We start from the raw sequence: 22,185 nt of genomic DNA, 5'->3' as shown, positions 1-22,185 counted from the left end.
CTAAGGCTCACTAAGGCGGGTGAAGTTTTGGCCTAGTTTGGCAAGCTGCCAGTATAGTCGAAAATGTTTCAATGGGATCGATTACATTGAAAAAGACCTCAATCCTCCCTATCGCCCCCAATTAATACAGTCTGGATAACAGTCTTCGTAAATTATAAATCAATAGAGTCTAGTTATTTATATGTCATTATTCACGTCTTCCATGGTTTTCATGACCTTTGAAATTAGGCTCTTCTGAAGCATCGACTTTCTTCAATGATATTTAGAACTATTTCACTCACCTCATACCCCAACTTCTTCAGGAACAATTTCATCAGCGGAGGATCCTCGCCGAAAAATTTCGTCAATTTCTTAACCCTCCTCGGGTTGGTCAAATTCATGGGTTCCTTCGAGCTGTGATTGGCTCCGGCTGCCGCTGCTGCCCCGCTCGCATTCAGCGGAATGTGGTGCATCGACTGGGTCCTCAGCAGGGCCATATCATTCCGAATTTCCTCCAGCTCCTGCGAGACCACATGCTGCGAGCGCATCTCCGACGAAAGATGGGCCACACTTCGGGCCAGAGTGACTACGTGCGACTCAAGTCGCTGGAAGCGTTTGTTGATTCCCCGTATGTCACGCACCTTCCGGCGCTCATCTGTTCTCCTGCGATCCCGGATAGGTCGACCGCTGACCGAGCTGGATGGCAGCGAGGAAAGACTTCCGTGTCGCCTTCGGCGATTCATCCGTTGGGACATTTCGTTGCTGGCCATGCGATTGCCCAACATCTTCAGCACCTCGCCGTACATCGACTCCAGCCCTTCGAGCTGGTTCCGTATCTGCTGGAGACCACCGTCGGTTTCCGATTCACTCATCGACTGATTGGCGTCCCACGGCCCGCCTAGCAAGGATTCCAGATCCAACGAGCGGGTTGTGTTGGTTACCGACGCTCCGTCCGTGTCCAAACCGAACACTAAAATTGAAATTGGATGTTTAGAAACGTACAAATTAAGATTCAATAGAAAGTGGGAATCTTACAATGTTTCTTCAGCATGTTCTGTTCGTGTTTTTTACTACTGGAAGACAACTTCAGGTTGTGCATATAGTTTTGGATTGTGTTGGTTGAAGGTTGCCCCTTGGAAGGCCCAATCGGCTGAGGATTTTTACTCGCACGATTGTAGGTATCCGTTCCGTACTCTTGTTTGGAATGGTGCTTGGGGTTGGATTTGTTATGGGTAGAGTTTCCATTGTATAGCCCCCCGTCCGGTGTGAGCGGAGGCAATGGTGGCGACATCGAGGAAGCGCTCTCCGACATGGTACTTTCCGGACGAATCATCATGCTCTTCATTCCAGGCTCTAGGATGTTACGTAATTCAGCATCTACCCCATCGATCTACGATTAACAGAAGAAGACATTAACTTCAAGAACCTAACATTGAACTAACCACCACAAACTCACCCATTCCGATTCCGATTTGCTCCGATTCCGAGCTTCGATCAAATTCCCAACCGACTGTTGTACCGGAGGTTTTCGTCCACTGGAATAAGCGGCACTTCCCCGACCTGAATCAACGTTGGAGCTGTGATTTCCGTTCCGATCGTAATCCGAACTAGAAATGGAATCAATTTGCTTCGATTCACCGGCAGTCATTTGTACCACATGCGATAATTCCGGAGCAATTTGAACCACGGTGTTGTTGTTGTTGGTACTGTTTTGGTTTCCGTTGATAGCCTGAGCCATCTTTTGAACATTTGGTTTTTGGGCTATCGGAGGACCATTGGAGGATTCATTGATGTTTTGATTTTTATCCAATTGCTCGTGGTCATTGTAGCTTTGCTCGCCAATGTTTATGCTTGAATGGCCGCCATGCGAATGGGAGTGATGCTGTTGCTGTTGCTGCGAGGTAGAACTGTCCGCATATTCCGTCAGTATTTTATGCCTTGACTGGGGAGTTTGTTGGTAGGTTGGAGGTGGGACCTGTGCTGCGTGTTGCCCCGCTTGTGGGTGATTGTGGCGATAGTTGTGAACATAGTTTTGTTGCATTTGTCGGCTGTGGTGCTGCACCGGAGTTTGCATATTCACTCTAGCATGGGTGTGTTGGCGGAATCCACCGTCATCGCTATCCGTTCCGTCTATTTGTTGGGGGAAATTCCCGACATTCGGAGTGCCTCTGGTATTTTCCACCGCGACTGTATTGAGCTGGGGTTGCGACATGGCTTTTAGGTTGCGAAATCCGGCCAATGATTCTCCGTTGTAGCCTTCTGCCGGATCGGCAAATTTCTTGTGATAGTATAGTGGAGAATCGCCCGTCGCGTTCGAGTGCCACAAATTAATGTTGGATTGGGCGTGATTCAGATTGTTTCCCGGAGTGGCTCCCATCATGAGATACGTTGATCCAAGACTATCGGGTTGTTGCTGCTGGTGGTGATGAAGTTGCTGATGATGCTGTTGCTGTTGAAGCAACGAGGAGACGTTGTTCAGTTCGTCTCCTGCACCTTCTTGGGCTTCTTTTTTAAACTTGCCCGATATGAGGTCCTTGAGTTTGTGGTAGTTTTTTGAGACGGATTTTTTTACGGTTTCCTTGTCCCTCGAGAGGCCTTCGCGCTCGGCTAGGGCCGTGATGTCTTCCGGCAGTCGGACCGCGTTACGGGGGATCGTTCCGGTGATCGAAGAATGAATAACCTCAATTTGGGCTTGATTCTGAAATGAGAAAACGAAAATGCTCATGAGTTTTGCACACGTGGTCTGAGCAAGAAAGGAAATTGATATTTATTGCATTTAATAACGATAGTGACTATAGAGCATCATTCCAGTGAGACATGGTTGGGCAATTCGAGTCGTTTGAGGCGGGTGATTTTGGCATTGAGAAGAGTTGAGAATTTCGAGTTTTTGAACGGAAGTTTGTAATCAATTGAAAATATATTTAACACTTTGACGGCCATGAGTACAGCACTGCAAACGCGAAATCTTCCAAAGTTTCAAACTTGTGCGCTACAGCACACGTTTTACGTTAAAATGTTAAAATGTATTTTTCGTTTTCTACTGGCTTCAATACATAGTAGGACACTTCGATCTCATAGTCTTGCATCACTGCTTTTATTATTCTACCAATTACAATTTCTCACAGCCCGAAGCATTTTAGAAACTCCAAAAAAATAACAGAACTCTGCAAACAACAAGGCAACAACAATACAAAAGATAACCGAGTGTCCGTCCGAGAAATAAAATTGCTCTTTATTGAATTTCAACTCCGGTGGCGTTAATACCTAAGTACCATATTGTATCTCGGAAGCTTTTGGCTGTATAAAATAACTGTCTAAGTTGCACAAAATTAACAAGGCTTTGTGAAAAACAATCATTAGCTGCTTTTAAACTAGTCAGTTGAATAATGGCCGAACAATAGTGTTGAGTGCACAATAAGACGATTTACTGGACTATATGGTAACTAAGTTTGGTTTGTCCAGTCGAAAATATGATCATGATTTGTCCACTTTTTTGAATGCTCTAATTCAGCACACCTGGTTCGAATCAGGTATTCGAATGTTTCAAAACATATGAATAAAATTGTCTTTTTCATGATTTACAGTACATGTCGGACTCGATTATCCGGAGTATTGTTTTTTTTTTCACTCCGGATAACCGAATCCTTGGAATAATCGAGTCATAAAAAACGAGTTTTCTCTCGGTAAACGTAATATAATTATGATTAGCACTTATTTATTAAATGGTCTTATCTGGATTGACCCGTTTGTATGTTTGGACTTTGTAACTTTGTCTGTAGCGCTGTACCACATTAACAGTAATTTCACTCCTTTACTGTTGACCGTTTGATCTGAAATTTGGAATACATCTTTATCTCTGGTGTCATTATAAAACTGCGTATTCCATGATCTTGAAAATTCAAGATAGCGGCCGCTACAAAATGGCGATTTATGTACATAATTTCTCAAAATTCCAATCATATGGCTTTTCCCAAAACCCCATCAATATGGGAATCGAAAAAAAAAAACGGTTTGATCAGTAGAACACAATTATTTATGAAAAATGTAAATCAAGGATGGCGACCGCTACAAAATGGCGGATTACACATTTTCAGAACCGCATCAATATTTATATCAAATGAAAGGAATTGACTAGTAGAAAAAGTTATGAAAAATGCGAATCCAAAATGGCCGCCACCCCAAGTGACGCCGTATGTATTTTTTTCAAAACCTCATCAATACGGGTATGAAAATAAAGTTCTCGACTAGTAGAACATAGCAGATAATGAAAAATCCACGTCCAAGATGGCCGCCGTCCTCAAACAACTAATTACTTTTTAAATAGTTTCGTTCAGCTTGACCTGTTCTTATGTATGTTTGAATGTTTGTAGGGTTGTCCCACATTAATAGAAAACTGACGTCAAGCCCTTTCATTTGATACCCATATTAATGGGGTTCTGAGAAAATATGTTATCCGCCATCTTGGATTTGCATTTTTTATAAATAACTGTGTTCTACTAGTCAAGCTCTTTCATTTGATATCCATATTAATGGGGTTCTGAGAAAATATATAATCCACCATTTTGTAGTGGCCGCCGTCTTGGATTAGCATTTTACATAAATAACTGTGTTCTACTAGTCAAGCCCTTTCATTTGATACCCATAATGATGGTGTTGTGAAAAAAAAAAATGGTGCCATCTTGTGGTGGCGGCCATTTTGGATTTGCATTTTCCATAAATAATTGTGTTCTACTAGTCAAGCCCTTCCATTTGATACCCATATTGGGTATTCAATATGGAATTATTACACAAACTGTTCAAAATTTCCGAAAATTAAAAATAAAATACACCGGATAATCGTGTCTGAAATTCCGGATAATCGAGTCCGACCTGTATTAGCACCTAGCGACTTGGGGCTTTTCAACAAACCCAAACTCATATCGATTATATGTTTTTTTCCTTTTTTTTTTAAAGAGATTTTTAGGCGGAGACTGGTTCATCTCTGTCGATAATATGAGATTTTCATGAAGAAAAATCGATTTGCATTTACTAGTTGCATAAAAACACTCTAAATCGGACAAACCAAGATCATTTACTCTACGAGTATGTTGTATAAAAGCTTATTCAGACCAAATTGAAGCTTTTTTTCAACCATTTGTATTTGGCTAAATAATAAGCCAGTGAGAAGTTATTTGTTCAACAACTCATGAAAAATTTTGACCGAAAATTTATCTTTTATTCGACTATTTACACTCTGCCTTATCGACACGAACCCTTCATGAGCTGTAATAAAAAAAATCAGTTTAATAATGGTCGAGCAATAGCATTGAGTGCTCAATAAGACAATGTGCTGAACTTTACGTTGTATAAAGGATATTCAGAACAGATTTAAGCGTTTGTTCAACCATCGTTTACCTGGGTAATATGTCAGAGAAACGATTTGCAAATGTTTATTCAACTGCAAAGTAACTTTTGTACAATACAGGACGGACTACCAAAACATTTGCTACCAGTGTTTTTAAGCTTATGTTCGACTGCTTGGCATTACATTTTTAAGTGTTCTAACGGAGCAAATGGTTTGGAGGATCATCAATGCAAAGGTCGTAAGTTTGAATCTTGGCCATTTTTGATTTTTGACGTAGGACTACGTCTAACCGGAAGATATAGGGGGGTGAAATGGAAATCTAGGCACTGAACAAGTAGGAAAAAATGCAAGATTTGGAACGCTTATAACTCGAGCATTTCTCAATAGATCGCAATGGTTTTTGCATCAATTGATAGGAAATATATCTACGCATCTATCATAACGAATAACATTTCATTTTTCTTGAGATAAATAATTGAATAATTGTGAAATATCAAGCATTGTCCAAATGCACTATGTGCCCATTTTTGATTGGTCCATTTTGTGCTCCTCAAATCGTACCGACCAAAACGGGCAACCAGAGCAGCAGGGAAATAGAATGAAGCACGATTGGAAAGGAAAAAGAAAAAAAAATGAACGAAACATTGGTCGCAGTCTCACACATGCGTAATTCTCGAGCCAGCCAGTCAGCTTAAAAATCCCCGCTCCGCTGCCGTAACGATCATTCTCATTCAAACCGTACACCACATCGGTTCGCATCACAACACATCAACAAACCAACCCAAGCAGCCATGTCTGGACATGGCAAAGGAGGAAAAGTGAAGGGAAAGGCAAAATCCCGCTCGAACCGTGTTGATCTGGAGTTCCCCGCAAGGGTAGCTAGGCCGAGCGCGTTAGTACCAGTGCACCAGTCCACCTAGCCGGCGTTATATAGTTTCGGCCGCCGAAGTGATCGAGTTAGCTGGCGAAGCTGCTCGCGACGATAAGAAAACCTGCATTCGGAACAGAACATATTCGGTTCGGTGGACATCAAGACAACAGGCAGTTGCAGCGAGTGGCGAGTGGCAAACGCATTCGCAAAACGGCATCAGGTAGCAGAAGAAAAAAGTTTGGTCTTTATACAAACTGCTTTGGTGGCAAATCCAGAACAAGGCGGCATCGAGGGCTTTCGAAATGGTTTTTTTTCAAAACCACGAGTACTAAGTTTTCTAAATTGGAACCATTCCATAAAACAAGGCGCTTTTCAGGGCCATTAAACCTTCCAAAAAAGAGTTTAGGAAATACAGTTCAATGCTTTCTAAAACAATATCCAAAATAATAATAAAACACAAATTGATTTTTTCATAATTTGTTTGCCAGGATATGATGAGTATGTGAATTTGGCAGTGTTCTGAGCTTATTGATTTTCACCAATTCTTAAATTGCTTCTAGATTGAAAGTACAGTAATTTACACTTATCTCGACATTTAGCTAATTAGACGGACCTGCAATGCGACATATTTAGTTGGACATTTTTGTAAACATAGAGTTCGGGGTCCAAATTATAACCCCACATTGAAAGTCGACACTGTACCACTGTCATCGCAAATGTTCAATTACAGGTTAAAATTACCTCCAATCCGATACTGAGTGGTGGTAATGCGACGTGCCATTGAATGTAATTTACTGTAAAATATGTCACAAGCAGGATGGGAAGAAATTTTCCAACTGTGAAAGCTGTGGCGAGTGGCAAACGCAATAGCTAAACAGGAAGGTTTAACCGAACAAGATGGGAATATCGAGTGATAACAAAAACACAACACCAAAGGTTCTTTTCAGAACCATCAACATATTCATAAAGAGTAAACAGTAAACTAATTCATTTTTCAGGTAGATAGGTAGGTATTCACGTAGGAGAAGAAAATAAAACAATATATTTAAAATATATATTTAACAAAAGCTGTCCCCTTTGTATAGTCCTACGTCACTCCGGTTATGTCCCCGACATTACCCACCCGTCTTTTTTTTTACAAAAGTTCATCAGAAATTGAACAAATTTTATCTAGTAGCTGGAAAAGACTCTAACAAGTGTCTGTCAAGGTTAAAGTGACCAGATGATCAGAGGTCTAACGCGGGACACAAAAAAACAAAACGTTATGTATATACGTTATGTGAACTTAAATCATAGTTTAGCGAGTCTCATTTATTCGTGAAACTCTTAACATGTGTCCTTACAATTAAACCCTATCTGTATTATTTCTTTCTAAGTATCGAACTCAGTTGTGATTTTCCGGTGGTTTAGATATTGTTCACGCCTGAAAATCACTCGCTCAGTCAGAGCATTTAAGCCTGGCAAGCATGATTCAAATTCGATAATTTTCTTCAAATTATCGACTGGAAAGCTCGAAAATTCCAATCCATTTTTCATCGATTTTAGTGCTAACGTATGCAATGGACTAATTTCGGATGGCGATTCAAAAAAAACTACAAAAGATAATTTAATAAACAAATTTTCCTTAAATCTTACGTTTATTAAACCTACAACAAAAATGATTCAAGGCTGTTGATTCGCAGTCTTGCACTGTCAAGCAACTTGATAATTTTTCATACTGCCAGCTTCACTCCACAGCGAAGGAGTTGAACATCCTGAGGCACTTTGTGTCCGCCAGATATAGCCGATCTGGTATTTACAACATTCTCTCCCTGCCTCCCTCCCTCTTAACGAACAATATTGGCTAAAGCCAATAATCTTCTAATTTGCTCGAACAAGACTTGAATAGAGGATTTACAATTAGTTCAGGCATTACTAAGTATAGAGCTGTATAAAACCATCATAAAACATCACTGAGTTCTTTACCTCATGTCAAGCATTTCGTATTCTCCGCTATCGAATCCATAACCAATGGTACCATTTGTACGCAATCTGTATCGAATTAGGCGGTAGAAAAGAAATTGAGCAAACGAGCGAGACCATTTTCCTGTATAAGAATAATCTGTATTTATACAGATTTTTCAGACTTTTTGAAACCATGAATCTGTAGTTGCAGGTTACGGATTTTTAGGGTTTTCATACAGATTTTTCAAAATAAAGATCCAATATTAGTTATGGATAATAATATTTTTTCCCATCTCAACAATTTTATTCATATAACATTCGAATCAGCCTGTATGAGAGTCATTTTGGCATTCATATGTAGCGTGAAGAACTGTTTTCTCATCTCTAATCAGGCGAAAAGATGCAAAAGTCTGTGTCGTCGGCTAGCTTTACAATAGTGAATAATACTTTTTATCTTTTTCATACTAAATCACAGTGAAGGCGTATTTCTACGCGGATACCATAAAAATCGTCAAATCAATAATAATTATGCCAGTCAATGATACTAAAGCTAAGATAATGCATCAAAATAGAACATGAAAGGGCCTGGCTGGGCAAGGAAGTAAAAGGTGTCCCAAAACCAAATCACCAGCTCTATGAAAAATATTGTATTGGGCACCAAATAAGAAATTTATACAGGACGGACTCGATTATATGAAGTAACCGATTTCTTTTCTCTGTATATAATCGAATCCTGTATATAATCGAGTTTTCGTTTTTCGATTTTTGAATATAATAGATGAACATCTTTCTCACATGAAAACAAAAAAAAATATCCAGAATCTCTCAGGAGATGATAGACAATCATATTTGATGAAAAAAATATCCTTCTTCACATATGGTCGAATTTCAACAATGATAGAGTTGTTGAACTTCTTTATTAATCCGGGAACATTATGCATTAAACTGATTCTACTTCAAAAAGTAAGTCCCTAGGACGATTCTGTTGCTTCCATTAGAAACGTGAGAAAATTTAGTATAGGATATAGTTGTGAAACATCTAAATTAGCGAATTTAAATAACATTTTGGAAGTGAAAAACTCAAAAAATAGTGCTTTCGAAGGTGTTATTTTTGATTTTAACCCAACAATTCATAATAAACTTGATTGCTTCTATCAACCCAATTAAAGTCATCTATCCGCTCTACAATTTGTTCTTTGACACCAAACTTCTATCTTCTTTGATTTCGCTGCATTATCGTTATAAACAATTCCTGGTGAAAATTTAATCAAAATCTTGAAAAATCACGATTTTTACTCCGCTTATAATAGCCAAATAAATTTCACCTCAACGCTTGAATATTACATTTTTTCTTGAAACAAGTAAAAAAAAAAGTTCAAACTGTACATAATCGAGTTCAAAATTGTGTATAATCGAATCATATATAATAGAGTCTGTATTTAATCGAGTCCGACCTGTATAATATTTTCCATAGTGCTGGTGTTTTGGTTTGGGGCTTTTTACTTCCTTACCCAACAAGGCCCTTTAATATAGATTTCGATACAGATTTTCTGAGAAAAAACTAAGATAAAAAGATTTCTTGAGACCAAAAACACAGATTTTATCATGGCAACCTTGAACCTCTTGTCACTTCGCAATCACAACTAAATGAATTTCCGAGCCGGCACTGGTTTATATACAGATTTGTGTGTTTTCATTAACCTGTTTTCAAATAAATTTTCAAGCTATTGAAAATATATATAAATATTTTTCAAAATTGAGTTACTTACACCACTGGATGCAGGAAATGATAATCTATCGACTATAAAGATATCGGGCCTGATTCTCGAATACACTTCACGGTGGAAACGGAATAAAATGTATCCGCGAAGACAACGGTACGGTGTGGAAATCTGGATACGAAATTAGTTTCCTACTAAAACTTATCATTATAATATCAAATTATCTTTGAAATTTTTGAATGAGATTATTATATCACATGAAGAAAACAAAGTTTTCCACTCACATTGAATACCAGTTTGATACGAAGAAGTTAATTTTCATTAATATTTTTTTATTTGAAAAGTGCTCATTCTGCCTGAAACCCATTATTATCTTCGACACTTCACTAACTCGTAAAACGTAGTTTAATGGCGTGCCGTTTATTTCGTTTCCACCGTGAAGTGTATTCGAGAATCAGGCCCATTGTGTCATTCGGACAGCTGACAACAGCTCCTAAACGAAAATTTTGTGTAGCAGGCTGTGAAAAAAATAAATTGCATTCAGCCAGAGTGAATTATAAACCAACAACATGGCATCGGAGGATAGTGTTTGTTCTCTTCAAAAAGGCTGTTTTTCCTATTTATCCGAATCTTTAACAGATTTTTTTGTTTCGGACAGTTTTTGGAAACAGTTGTCTTCGAGATCTTGTAAGTAAGTCAGCCAAAGGGCTGCCAACCGAGGGCTGATATGCTTTTTTCGAAATTGCGTTCAGCCACAACAAACCAAATGTAACGTATTTTTAAATAATTTTTTTTTTCGTTTATTAAGATATTATTTTGTCAAGAACAGCAACAGTGAGTCAACATATTAAGCTGTCAAAAAAGTCCTGCGGTATTTTTTTTTGAATTTTCATTTGTTCATAAAATTAGTTACAATAATCTGTTTTAAGTCAAATATGCGCCGTTTTGTTCGATGACTTGTTCCCAACGAGATGCCAACTTCACAATACCCCTGTTATAGAAGCTCGCTTCCTTATTGGCAAAAAACTCGGATAGCCAATTTTCACAGGCCTCTTTTGTGGCTAACTTCTGGCTACCTAGCTCGTTCACCATGGACAAAAACAGGTGGTAGTCCCTTGGTGCAAGGTCCGGACTATACGGCGGATGCAAAAGAACCTCCCATCCGAGCTCCCGGAACTTCTGGCGCGTCACCAAAGAAGTGTGTGGCCTGGCGTTGTCCTGACGGAAGACAATGCGGCCTCTGTTTATTCGAGATGGCCTCTTCTTCATGAGTGCTACCTTCAAGCGGTCCAGTTGTTGGCAGTACAGGTCCGAATTGAGCGTTTGGCCATAGGGAAGCAGCTCATAATAGATTATTGCTTGACAATCCCACCAAACACACAGCAGAACCTTCCTGGCCGTTAATGAGGGCTTGGCCACCGTCTGAGCCGCTTCAGCGGGCTTCGACCACGACCGTTTGCGCTTCACGTTGTCGTGAGTGACCCACTTTTCATCGCCAGTCACCATCCGCTTCAGAAACGGGTCGATTTTGTTGCGATTCAGCAGCGATTCACATGCGTCGATACGGTCAAAGATGTTTTTTTGCGTCAACGTGTGTGGCACCCATACATCGAGCTTCTTTGTGAATCCAAGCTTCTTCAAAATGGTTAATAACGGTTTGATGACTTATCCCCAGCTCTTGGCCGATGCTACGGCTGCTACTATGCCGGTCTTTCTCGGCTAATTCAGTGATTTTGTCGCAATTTTCGACGACAGGCCTTCCGGAGCGTGGCGCATCTTCGACGACCTCTACACCAGAACGAAAACGTTGAAACCATCGTTGTGCGGTGGAAATGGAAACTGTATCGGGACCATAAACTGCACAAATTTTATTGGCAGCTTGAGATGCATTTTTGCCTTTGTCATAGTAGTACTGTAAAATATGTCGGATTTTCTCTTTATTTTGCTCCATATTTGCGACACTATAACTTACCAACGACTTAACCAAACAAAACACTGTCAAGGACTATATTATAGCGCTATAAAACACCTTTCCAACAAGCTATAGTATGACTCGATACAATGAATACAACTAGAACTACGCGCTTACAACGACACCTCGCGGAAATACCGCAGGATTTTTTTGACAGCCTAATATATACCATTTGTTGAAATTTGTCAAGAGTCGTTATAAGATACTAACATGCAGTGTAATGATATTATGATTATAGTTAGCATGTACTTCGTTCGTTCTGATTGCGAAGAGAACGAAGTTTTGCACGTCTAGCAACTAGAAAATTTTGTTTTTTCATTTTATTCAAAATTCTGAACCCGAAATAGACGGAAAAGTGTGCTCACAGTATGATTAGGAGTGTTATGTTATTGCAAAAGACTTGGTTATGTCGTCCGAACTTTAGGAGGCAACTCTCTGGGTGACGTTTTTCAACCTGGTTCACTTTGGCTAAACAATTAATGTTTTTCGATCATAACATTTTAGAACCAGAAAGTTTACACCCAAACGATTCTCGTGCGAAGTACAGCGACATTCAACATCTGATGCTCCTGTAAACCATGAATTCTTCATGTAGCTGGTTCCCAATAATCAAAACATTGTTGATATTGATTATGATCTGACCTGCCACAAAGAATCAAAAGTGTTTCTCAATTATTATTGTAGTAACTATCAGGGCACGGCATAGTCATAGTCAACTGAGGATAGTCGGCTGACTAACCGACTGACAATATCCGTAGTCAGTTAGTAATGGCTTTTGGCTTCTTCACGCATTTTTTCCGCCAAAACAACTGACCAGTCAGTCGGGCGTTTAGTCGCGAGAGGTGGGCAAAACGGTTCACTTTAATGAACCGTTCAGTGACCAACCGTTCACTTAAGTGAAGTAGTTCTTTTGACCAGTTCACTCACTCTTTTGTACAGTGGAGGGATAAGTCAAAGCAAGTATAAAAAGTGTCGGATGTTATGTATGACTGTTCATTCATAAAATGCCGTTTTAATCATTATTCGTCCGATATTGGTTAGAAATAAGTTAGCACAATAGAAAATCAAACTTTGATTTTGAAATTTTGATTTTGTTTGAGTCGTTATTCTTTATTTTCAGCATAAACTAGCATTCTGCTGCTTTGCTTACGATGTATTGCAATAAATGCTATAGCAAAACTGTACCCAAACCGCGAACGTCCATCTCAAAATTATCGAGCACAATATGATAAAATAGAAAACAAGACTTGCTGAAATATTTACCCTGACCTCCAAAATATGAAATTAAAATTTTATTTGATAAATAATTTAACAATCTAATTTAAAACCATCGTATCCTGAAATTTTGCGTTTTTTATGAAAACGACAATACCGACATATTATTTTTGTTATTTCATGGGGCTATCGTTTGTTTCCATTCGTTAATTTAAGAAATATTTACTTTGCAGCATCATTCATCTATCACTCGTTCGTTTTCTTTCCTCTTATGCACCGCTTACCGTACACAGTTCGTTCTGAACTGCATGCACAGTTCAGCCAGCGGTCAGTTCGTTCTGAACTGCATACACAGTTCATTCGGCTGTCATTCGTTCTGAACTGTATATACAGTTCGTTCTGAACTGTATACACAGTTCGTTCTGAACTGTATACACAGTTCAGCCAGCGGTCAGTTCGTTCTGAACTGTATTATCAGTTCATCGTTCACCGTACACAGTTCGTTCTGAACTGGGTATACAGTTCATATGAACTGTTGCCCAGTAAAAAAGAACGGCAGTTCGTTCACTCTTTTTGGTGAATTAGCTACAGGTGAGCTAGATTTTTTTGTATCGTACACGAAAATTACTCACACGTATAAAATAGCGTGCTGTGTGTGAGCTATTTTGCACGTCTACTACTAACTAATACTAACGCGAGGACATTTATAGCATTCTTGATAAATGTCTAAGATAGTTGGTTTGAGTTCACGATGGATAGAAAAAAAACCGTCCATTGATGGGGTAACTACTTTTTTGCATCAGGAGTCAAATTTTCGTTCCTCTTTATATGGACGTACAATAAGATTGCATACGGAGGCACAAAATAAGCGTCAGGAGGAAATGGAAATGTGGATTGAAGTCAGTTGAATGAAGAAGTGGATTTATAATCATTAGTTGAGTCAGTTATAAATAACCGCTGACTGGACTAGTTCACCAGTCGTCCTCGCTAGTCAACGCTGGTCAATTCATTTTCTAGTCAAGTCATTTTTTTGTTGGCGGTGACTGCCGAAGCAGCTCTAGTCGAAGCGGAGCTACTGGGAGTAGAGTCGGTCTTCATTTTTCACCATATTGAACTGAGTGAACTGAGTGCATGCGTACAAAAATCAAAGTAATATTTTTCAATATTTATGTGTTATTTTACAGACATTCATAGTCTCAGTGCATTGAAGACATCCTGCTTGTAGCACGTGAACGATCAAATAATAGATTTGTTCAGCCACGGCCAATTGGTGGAAGCCCAAACATCAAATTGAAATATCTAAAAATAATGTTTTTGGCGCTTGGTCCGTTTTGGCAGAACTCCGACCATATAACCCTTGGTCATTTCATATTTCGGATAAAGTGATTATCATACCACTTTTAGCCGGAAAAGAACTATCAATGCTCAAAGCGGGAATCAACCCCATCTCGGCATTACCCTGCGCAAATAATACCCCCTCTTATTCGATAGTAGGATTGGTACTTTCTTTGATATATTGGTACCGTTCAGTCCGGCGACACACTAGAAATGGGATTGGGAAAGAAGAGCATAGTCTTTAGGCAAGCGATCGAAACTATCCTCCTGTCCCTTCGCAATCTCGTTTAAAGGGATTTTCGAGCGGGTACCAGTTTTAATACAGATTTGTGTGATTTCAATAGCCTGTTTTCGAAGCATTTTGTAATTGCTATTGAAACGAGTTTCCTGGTCAATTATTAACAACCATCTAACTCTTGGACATTTTATCTCTTGAATGAAGTAATTGTCATATCACTCCTTTCAGCCGGCAAAGATGTATCCACGTTCAAAACCTTGCACTCCAAGTGTAACGCTCTCGTTTTGGAAACTTTGGAAACAGTACAGAAATGAAAGTCCTACGTCAAAATTTTTTTTAAGGTGCATAGTGCATTTCACGACAGAATTTCTTCATATTGGAAATGTGATTGAATTGCATCATCCTATTACATTGTCCAGGTTCAGTAAAATTACTATTTATTTAAAAAATAGATGAATAAGCAAACGAAGGAGAGTGTTATAGTGAAGGCGAAAACTAAGAGAAATACTTTAACGGAAGGACGTTATTACATATATTCATTAGATAAGCGTTCGAATTTTCTTGACATTACTAGCCGTTGTATAAAGCCTCGATAAGATTGTCTTGTAAGAAACAACTAAGTTTTGTAGAATGTAGACATATTTTTGTTCTCATATTGAATAAGTAAAACTGTTTGCACTGGAACACACGCTATAGAAATTTCGCTTTTAATCGAGTTCAATGCTCAGTCTTTGATGAACTGAAGAGAAATTTCATCTGTAATAACAGTGGTTCTTAAAAAATAATTTATTAAAAAACAACGAACATCGATCTGGTTACTCAATTATCTTATTAGGAATCGAATCTATCTTTCACTATTATAGCAGTGAATAAACATGTTTAGCTGAAGAATACTTACTATTGAGGAGCCAAATTATAATTGCATCCATCGCTTCAATGATTATCATACTCTCACAATCCTTGAATATTGAAAAGCTTGTTTTACGTACAGATCAAGGACGTACGAAATGATGTTCACTTCCACTTTCACTATTTCGTTTTCGTTCACTGATGTTTCATATTTAATTTTTGCTTGTTGCTAATATTAATCCGTCGATTCGAAATTGAGAAATTGAGACACCACAATGCAATATAATTCTAGAAGATTTGTTATAACATGTTTTCACTTCGCAAAATTCTCCACTAATACGATGTAATAGTTACATCTCCAAATTTCACATGAGAATTAATCACTGAATGTATCGTCAAACCCAATCACAAGCACCAAGAACACACATCACAAATTGCCTCGCCGTGGCCCTCCGAACAGCGTCAACTGGGGAGTGCTGAAATGTTGACCAATCCAAATGAAATATGCTCCAATCCGAATTTACCCACGGCTGAAGCTCGCGGGGCATACATAACTTGCACCGAAATTAGCCTATATATTGCGGAACAATTAGCGAACACAACGCTTGTGCTCCATCGTTCTCTCACTCTCGCGCACAAATAACAATAATAAATATTATTTCAATAGCGGCGGCGAAAGGCAAAGCTTTGGCACAAGAGCAGATTATCACCCGAATCGGTAACACTTGTGTGTGATCGTTTTCACTTTTCGTAATTTTTTTTTTCTGGTGTAAACCCGAATCGATATTAGATAACCGAAGCGAACGTCGGACGGTCGTTGCGAGTCATCGAAAAGCGGATCATCAGATTTGCTTTTATTGTGTCATCGGAAAATCAGAAACAAAAATAATGTTGGGGGTGTGAGGATGCACTTTGCTTCCTCAATATTGCAATGATATAATCTTCTTCTTCTTCTTCTTCAATGGCACTAACGTTCCTAGAGGAACTTCGCCGTCTCAACGTAGTATTACTTGCGTCATTTTTATTAGTACTTAGTTGAGATTTCTATGCCAAATAACACGCCTTGAATGCATTCTGAGTGGCAAGCTCTAGTATACGCGTGATCACAGTGCAAGTCGGAGGAAATTTCTTTGACGAAAAATTCCCCCGACCAGAACGGGAATCGAACCCGAACACCCGGCATGTTAGTTATGACGCTAACCACTCGGCCACGGGAGCACGCAATGATATAATACGACACTTTATTAGGGAGTGTCAGGTTAGGAAGTGAGTCGGAAATTCCAATTTGAAACTTCATTACATCCAATATTGCTCATTCGGGTGTTCTGCATCTACATTTTGTTTTCATAAACACTACAGTTAAAATAACATCTTTTTAAACTCGAATACGTTTGTATTCAAATGAGGTACTGGGTTACCGTATCTACACAATAATCTGTATTTATACAATTTTTTCAGACTTTTTAAAACCAAAAATCTGTAAATATAGATTACAGATTTTTGGGATTCCATTCACATTTTACAGATTTTGACGTAGGATTACGTCTTTCGGGAAAATATTGGGGTACAAATTGAAAATCGAAAACCAAGCACATCGTGAAAATTGTCCAATTTCAAACGCTTATTGCTCAGTCATTTCATGATGGATTGATGAAAATTTTGCGTCAATCGATTTCGGCACTCCATAACAATTTTTTATGTTGAAAAAAATAATATATGTCATGAAAATAACTATCGACATATAAAAAAAAAACGCAACCCCTATCCTAACGGAAATACCCACTCCTGATTGGTCGAAATTGACGACACATGCGGCGGTTCCCTAACAGAGGCATCAAAACCAAGCTGCCTGGGGGAAATCGACATTGCAAATACATGAAAGTAGAAGGAGCTTTTCTTCCCACCGAAATGTGTTCTTTAACAGAGACATCAAAACCAAGCTGCCTGGGGGAAATCGACATTGCAAATACATGAAAGTAGGGGGAGATTTTTTTTCATTATCAAAGAGTTTAACGATGTAATTCTTGAAACATATTCTAAATCAACAGATAGCTTAACGAAATTCTACGTCAACTATACGGCCGTGTCTCGGACACAACCCTCCTGTGACTTTTTTTAAAATAAGGTTTTAATTTCATACAATAATTGAGGGGCTCAAAATGAAAGAGATGTAAGTGACATCATCGATTTCTCTACACCGACTCTCTCTTTTGGTCATAACTTAGCTGCAAGCATATTCCCAGCTATATTTGACAATGTGGAAAATAGAATAGAAATAGAAAAGAACCTCATCTATCGGATTCTGTAGCAAACTTAAATTGGAACGTTTTTGCATTTGAGTTATTAACCAAAGAAAAAGTTGATGAAGAGAAATCGATCAAGTCTGTTACACCCCTTTTCTTCCGAGTCTCTCAATATTGTGCTCATGCGCTCATATTTATTCCATTTTTCTTCGAAATTTATTGTAATAAGGATTGTGATTATCTGAACCTTTGATATGGTTTGACACAAGATTACGTCTCTCGGGAACATATTGAGAGTTCAAATTGAAAAACTGAACATCGATAACTTAATGAAAATACTCCATTTCGAGGGCTTTTTTCTCAGTCATTTCTTGGTGAATTTACGAGATGTCGATCTATATTAACGGATGTTAAATAAAAAATGAGAATTTTTTCAATACCTTTCAGTAACTCAAATAAAGAGCGTAAAATTTTCTTTCTCCAAGAAAATTGCTCTTTGAGCTCCCTAGAAACAGTAGGCGTGTTTGGTTTTGCTAGTTTGAATTTATTCAAAGCAAAGATGGCGTCGAAACAGCACGTGCTCCGCGAACGCATTGTACGGTTCTACAAAACGCATTTCCAGCAAGGAAAAAAGTTCACGGTGGCACATTTTGAGGAAGAAAATGTACCTGTCAGTACGGTATATCGTATCCTGGGTTCCCTGAACGTAGATCGGAAGGTCGGAAGTGGTCGTCCGGTGACGATAATGACGAAGCAGAGGAAGACATCTTTAAAGAAGCTCTTTGACAACAAGGACGCAACCAGCCTGCGTGACGCCGATCGGAAATATGGCTGCTCCCACGTGTTGATCCATCGGACCCTCAAGATGGAAGGAATCGTCTGCAGGAAGAAGACGAGGTCGCCGGAGTACACGGAGGAGCAGATTTAGACGGTTAAATCACAGTGTCGGTGGATGACCAAAAAATACCGCGGGACGTATTTCGTTCTGGACGACGGAAGCTATTTTCCGCTGTCCAAAACGCATATTCCAGGAAATGATAATTACTACTCCAGCGACAAGTCATCCACACCGCCTGAAGTGAAATACAAGTCAAGCACAAGTTTGAAAAAAAGGTTATGTTGTACATCGCCATTTCCGACCGGGGTATTTCGAGCGGTCAACCAACAAATCTATCGAGAAGAGTGCCTCGATGAAATCCTGCTGCCGTTCCTGAACGAGCATCACGCGGATGGGAAGTACGTCTTCTGGCCGGACAAGGCGTCTTCCCATTACGCCAAGAAGACGCTGGCGTATCTTGAGGAGAAAAAGATACCGTTCGTGCCGAAAGATTGTAACCCAACAAACAAACAAACAAACAAACTTGCCCCAGTGCCACCCAATAGAGGATTTCTTTGGCTCACTCAGTGCCCTAGTGTATAAAAACAATGGGAGGGCCAAGGACACGGAGCAACTGACTACAAGAATCCGGAATTGTATCCGGAAAATGGACGTAAGTGTCGTACAACGTTCTTGTGAGAGCATTGCGACAAAATTGCGTCGAACAGCAGACCACGGCCCTTACTCAAACATTCACTGACTTTTTTTTGAAGAAAATACATTATGTTATTAATAAAAAATACTGAAATCGATGAAAAAAAAATAAATTTTATATGTGATTGAAAAAATTCTCATTTTTTATTTAACACCCGTTACAACACTTCCTATTGATCTAAAACAATATAGATAATTATAAAATTTCCAATACTTCTTGTTTTCAAACGGTGTTGCAGTGAGAAGTTCTAATTTCCCAAGCATTTGCGTGGATGGCAAGGCGTTCCTCTAACACGGAATATTCGGTCTACATAAATGAGGCAGCCGATCAGGTTAGGGATTCTGACAATCCGAACATTGAAGACCGACATAGTTTCTTATGAATCGTATGAATCTTATTTGATTTGAATTTTTGGGCCAACATCCCATTCGCGGTGGCTAATGTTTGATGTCCAATGTTCATAATTAATGAGTTTACCAAGCTGGGAACCATAGAAATTTCTATGCAAATCTATCTTACTTGTTTTGCACTACGTCTTGCTATTGAATTCACTCAGATCAACAAAGAAACCAGAACTGTTTATCTTACTCTTTGGATAATATATAGCCAGAACAATACATCAAATCTAAAGTTGCAGGATAAGACTTTAGGAATTTTGAGCACCATCTGAGTAACCCACAAAATCTTCGTTGGAGTTGAAAATGTTGAAACAGGTATTGAACTGGATAAGAGCAGACAAATAACCATTTGCTGCAATTAAAGGGTGTGTCACATCAAATTGCATCACGGAAAAAACGCTGTAGAAATTCGCCCAGTAGACCGATCCTTTTGAAAATTTTAGACAGTAAAATAAAAACTATTAAACAACTTTTGGCATTTTCTTTTTATTCATACTTCGAGCCCAAGCCCGTATGCTCGCACCTTCCTCTTTACCCCGTTCATAATGTTCTGTACAACGTCAGGTTGTAGTTTTTTTTGAACAGAAATCCATTTTCTCTTGAAGTGCGCCTCCGATTTGAAAACTTTTGGGTTCTTCTGGAGGGCCTGCTTCATAATCGCCCAATATTTCTCTATTGGGCGAAGCTCCGGCGCGTTGGGCGGGTTCATTTCCTTTGGCACGAAGGTGACCCCGTTGGCTTCGAACCACTCCAACACGTCCTTTGAATAGTGGCACGAAGCGAGATCCGGCCGGAAGATGGTCGGGCCCTCGTGCTGCTTCAATAGTGGTAGTAAGCGCTTCTGTAGGCACTCCTTAAGGTAAACCTGCCCGTTTACCGTGCCGGTCATCACGAAGGGGGCGCTCCGCTTTCCGCAAGAGCAGATCGCTTGCCACACCATGTACTTTTTGGCAAACTTGGATAGTTTCTGCTTGCGAATCTCCTCCGGAACGCTGAATTTGTCCTCTGCGGAGAAGAACAACAGGCCCGGCAGCTGACGAAAGTCCGCTTTGAAGTAGGTTTCGTCGTCCATTACCAGGCAATGCGGCTTCGTCAGCATTTCGGTGTACAGCTTCCGGGCTCGCGTCTTCCCCATCATGTTTTGCCTTTCGTCGCGGTTAGGAGCCTTCTGATCCTTGTATGTACGCAGGCCCTCCCGCTGCTTGGTCCGCTGGACGAATGAACTTGACAAATTCAGCTTATTGGCGACATCCCGGACCGAACTTCTCGGATCACGTCTAAACTGCTTAACTACGCGCTTGTGATCTTTTTCACTGACGGAGAATCCATTTTTGCCGTTCTTCACCTTCCGGTCGATGGTTAGGTTCTCGAAGTATCGTTTTAGTACTCTGCTGACCGTGGATTGGACGATTCCCAGCATCTTACCGATGTCCCGATGTGACAACTCCGGATTCTCGAAATGAGTGCACAGGATTAATTCACGACGCTCTTTTTTGTTCGACGACATTTTTCCAAATTTACGAAAAATTGACAGTGAAGCATGGCCAACGTGATCTATACACTCTTATCTGATTATAAGCGAAAGCAGAAGATATAATTCCTAAAAATTAAATTTCTACAGCGTTTTTTCCGTGATGCAATTTGATGTGACACACCCTTTAATTGGTATACCAAATAAATTCAATTGGAGGTGGCACAACTTCTGACCCCACGGCCACGTTGGAATTGGCCCTCTCCGTCAACACGAGGGCCCCAGCAAAATTCTCGCGCTCCCGGCGGCTCGTCATCAGCGGAAGTTCATCGCTCTTCGCCGCCGTACCACATAAATCCATTTGCTGAAATTTTTGCTGAAATTTTGCTGAAATTTTTGGTCTGGGTATCGTCCCACGCACTCTCGGGCTTTAATCTTGTCCTCTGGACAAGCGATGTTCGGGTTCACTGTACAGCGCAGCTCAAATTGAGAAACAAACCGGGTTTTGGGGGAAGAAAGATAAACCCGCCCTCGGAGTTCGATTCTCATTGGCCGGGCAACCAAAAAAACACGGCGGTTGGCCTCCCTTACGGGAGTGGCGCTTAAGCCAACTGCTTGACTGCGCAGAGTCCCGGTTAGGAAGGACTCACACGCCTAGAAGGCGTGTTGGGTTACAAACGGTTGAACAATAAAAGTTCAAAACATATGAATATAAATGAAGACATATCGATTAATTTGTTTACTCAACTGTACTTATTGTAGCCAATTAACTTTCACCTTAACGTTGAATTATTATATTTTTTTTGAAATAAGCCATATTTGAAACATATATAATTTTTTTTCAAACTATATATAATCGAATCTGAAATTTTATATATAATCATATATAATCGTATATGATCGAGTCAGTATACAATCGAGTTTGTATATAATCAAGTCCGACCTGCGATATCAAATCATTTTCTGGCGAAAGTTTAAGATTGTTCAACACCACTTATAGCAAGCTAGATGTTCTGACGAATGGATCCTAAAATGATTGTCTAGGAATTTGTCAGAAAACGACCTTGCAAACT

At 39.5% G+C, this 22,185-nt stretch overlaps 1 protein-coding gene across 3 annotated transcripts in view; it reads right to left on the bottom strand.

Moving 5' to 3' along the window:
* Positions 1-22,185, bottom strand: part of LOC129771229 (uncharacterized) — a 74,334-nt gene that overhangs the window by 14,617 nt on the left and 37,532 nt on the right. For all 3 annotated transcript variants that reach the window (XM_055774658.1, XM_055774656.1, XM_055774655.1), the window contains 3 exons: positions 1,436-2,677; positions 1,015-1,369; positions 282-949 (listed from right to left, as the gene is read on the bottom strand). In XM_055774658.1, the coding sequence (XP_055630633.1) occupies positions 282-949; positions 1,015-1,369; positions 1,436-2,677 (2,265 nt within the window). The remainder of the gene's footprint in view (positions 1-281; positions 950-1,014; positions 1,370-1,435; positions 2,678-22,185) is intronic.

The sequence above is a fragment of the Toxorhynchites rutilus genome, chromosome 2 (assembly GCF_029784135.1).
Source record: "Toxorhynchites rutilus septentrionalis strain SRP chromosome 2, ASM2978413v1, whole genome shotgun sequence".
Classification (NCBI taxonomy): Eukaryota; Metazoa; Arthropoda; class Insecta; order Diptera; family Culicidae; genus Toxorhynchites; species Toxorhynchites rutilus.
This window is presented reverse-complemented; position numbering and strand designations above follow the sequence as displayed.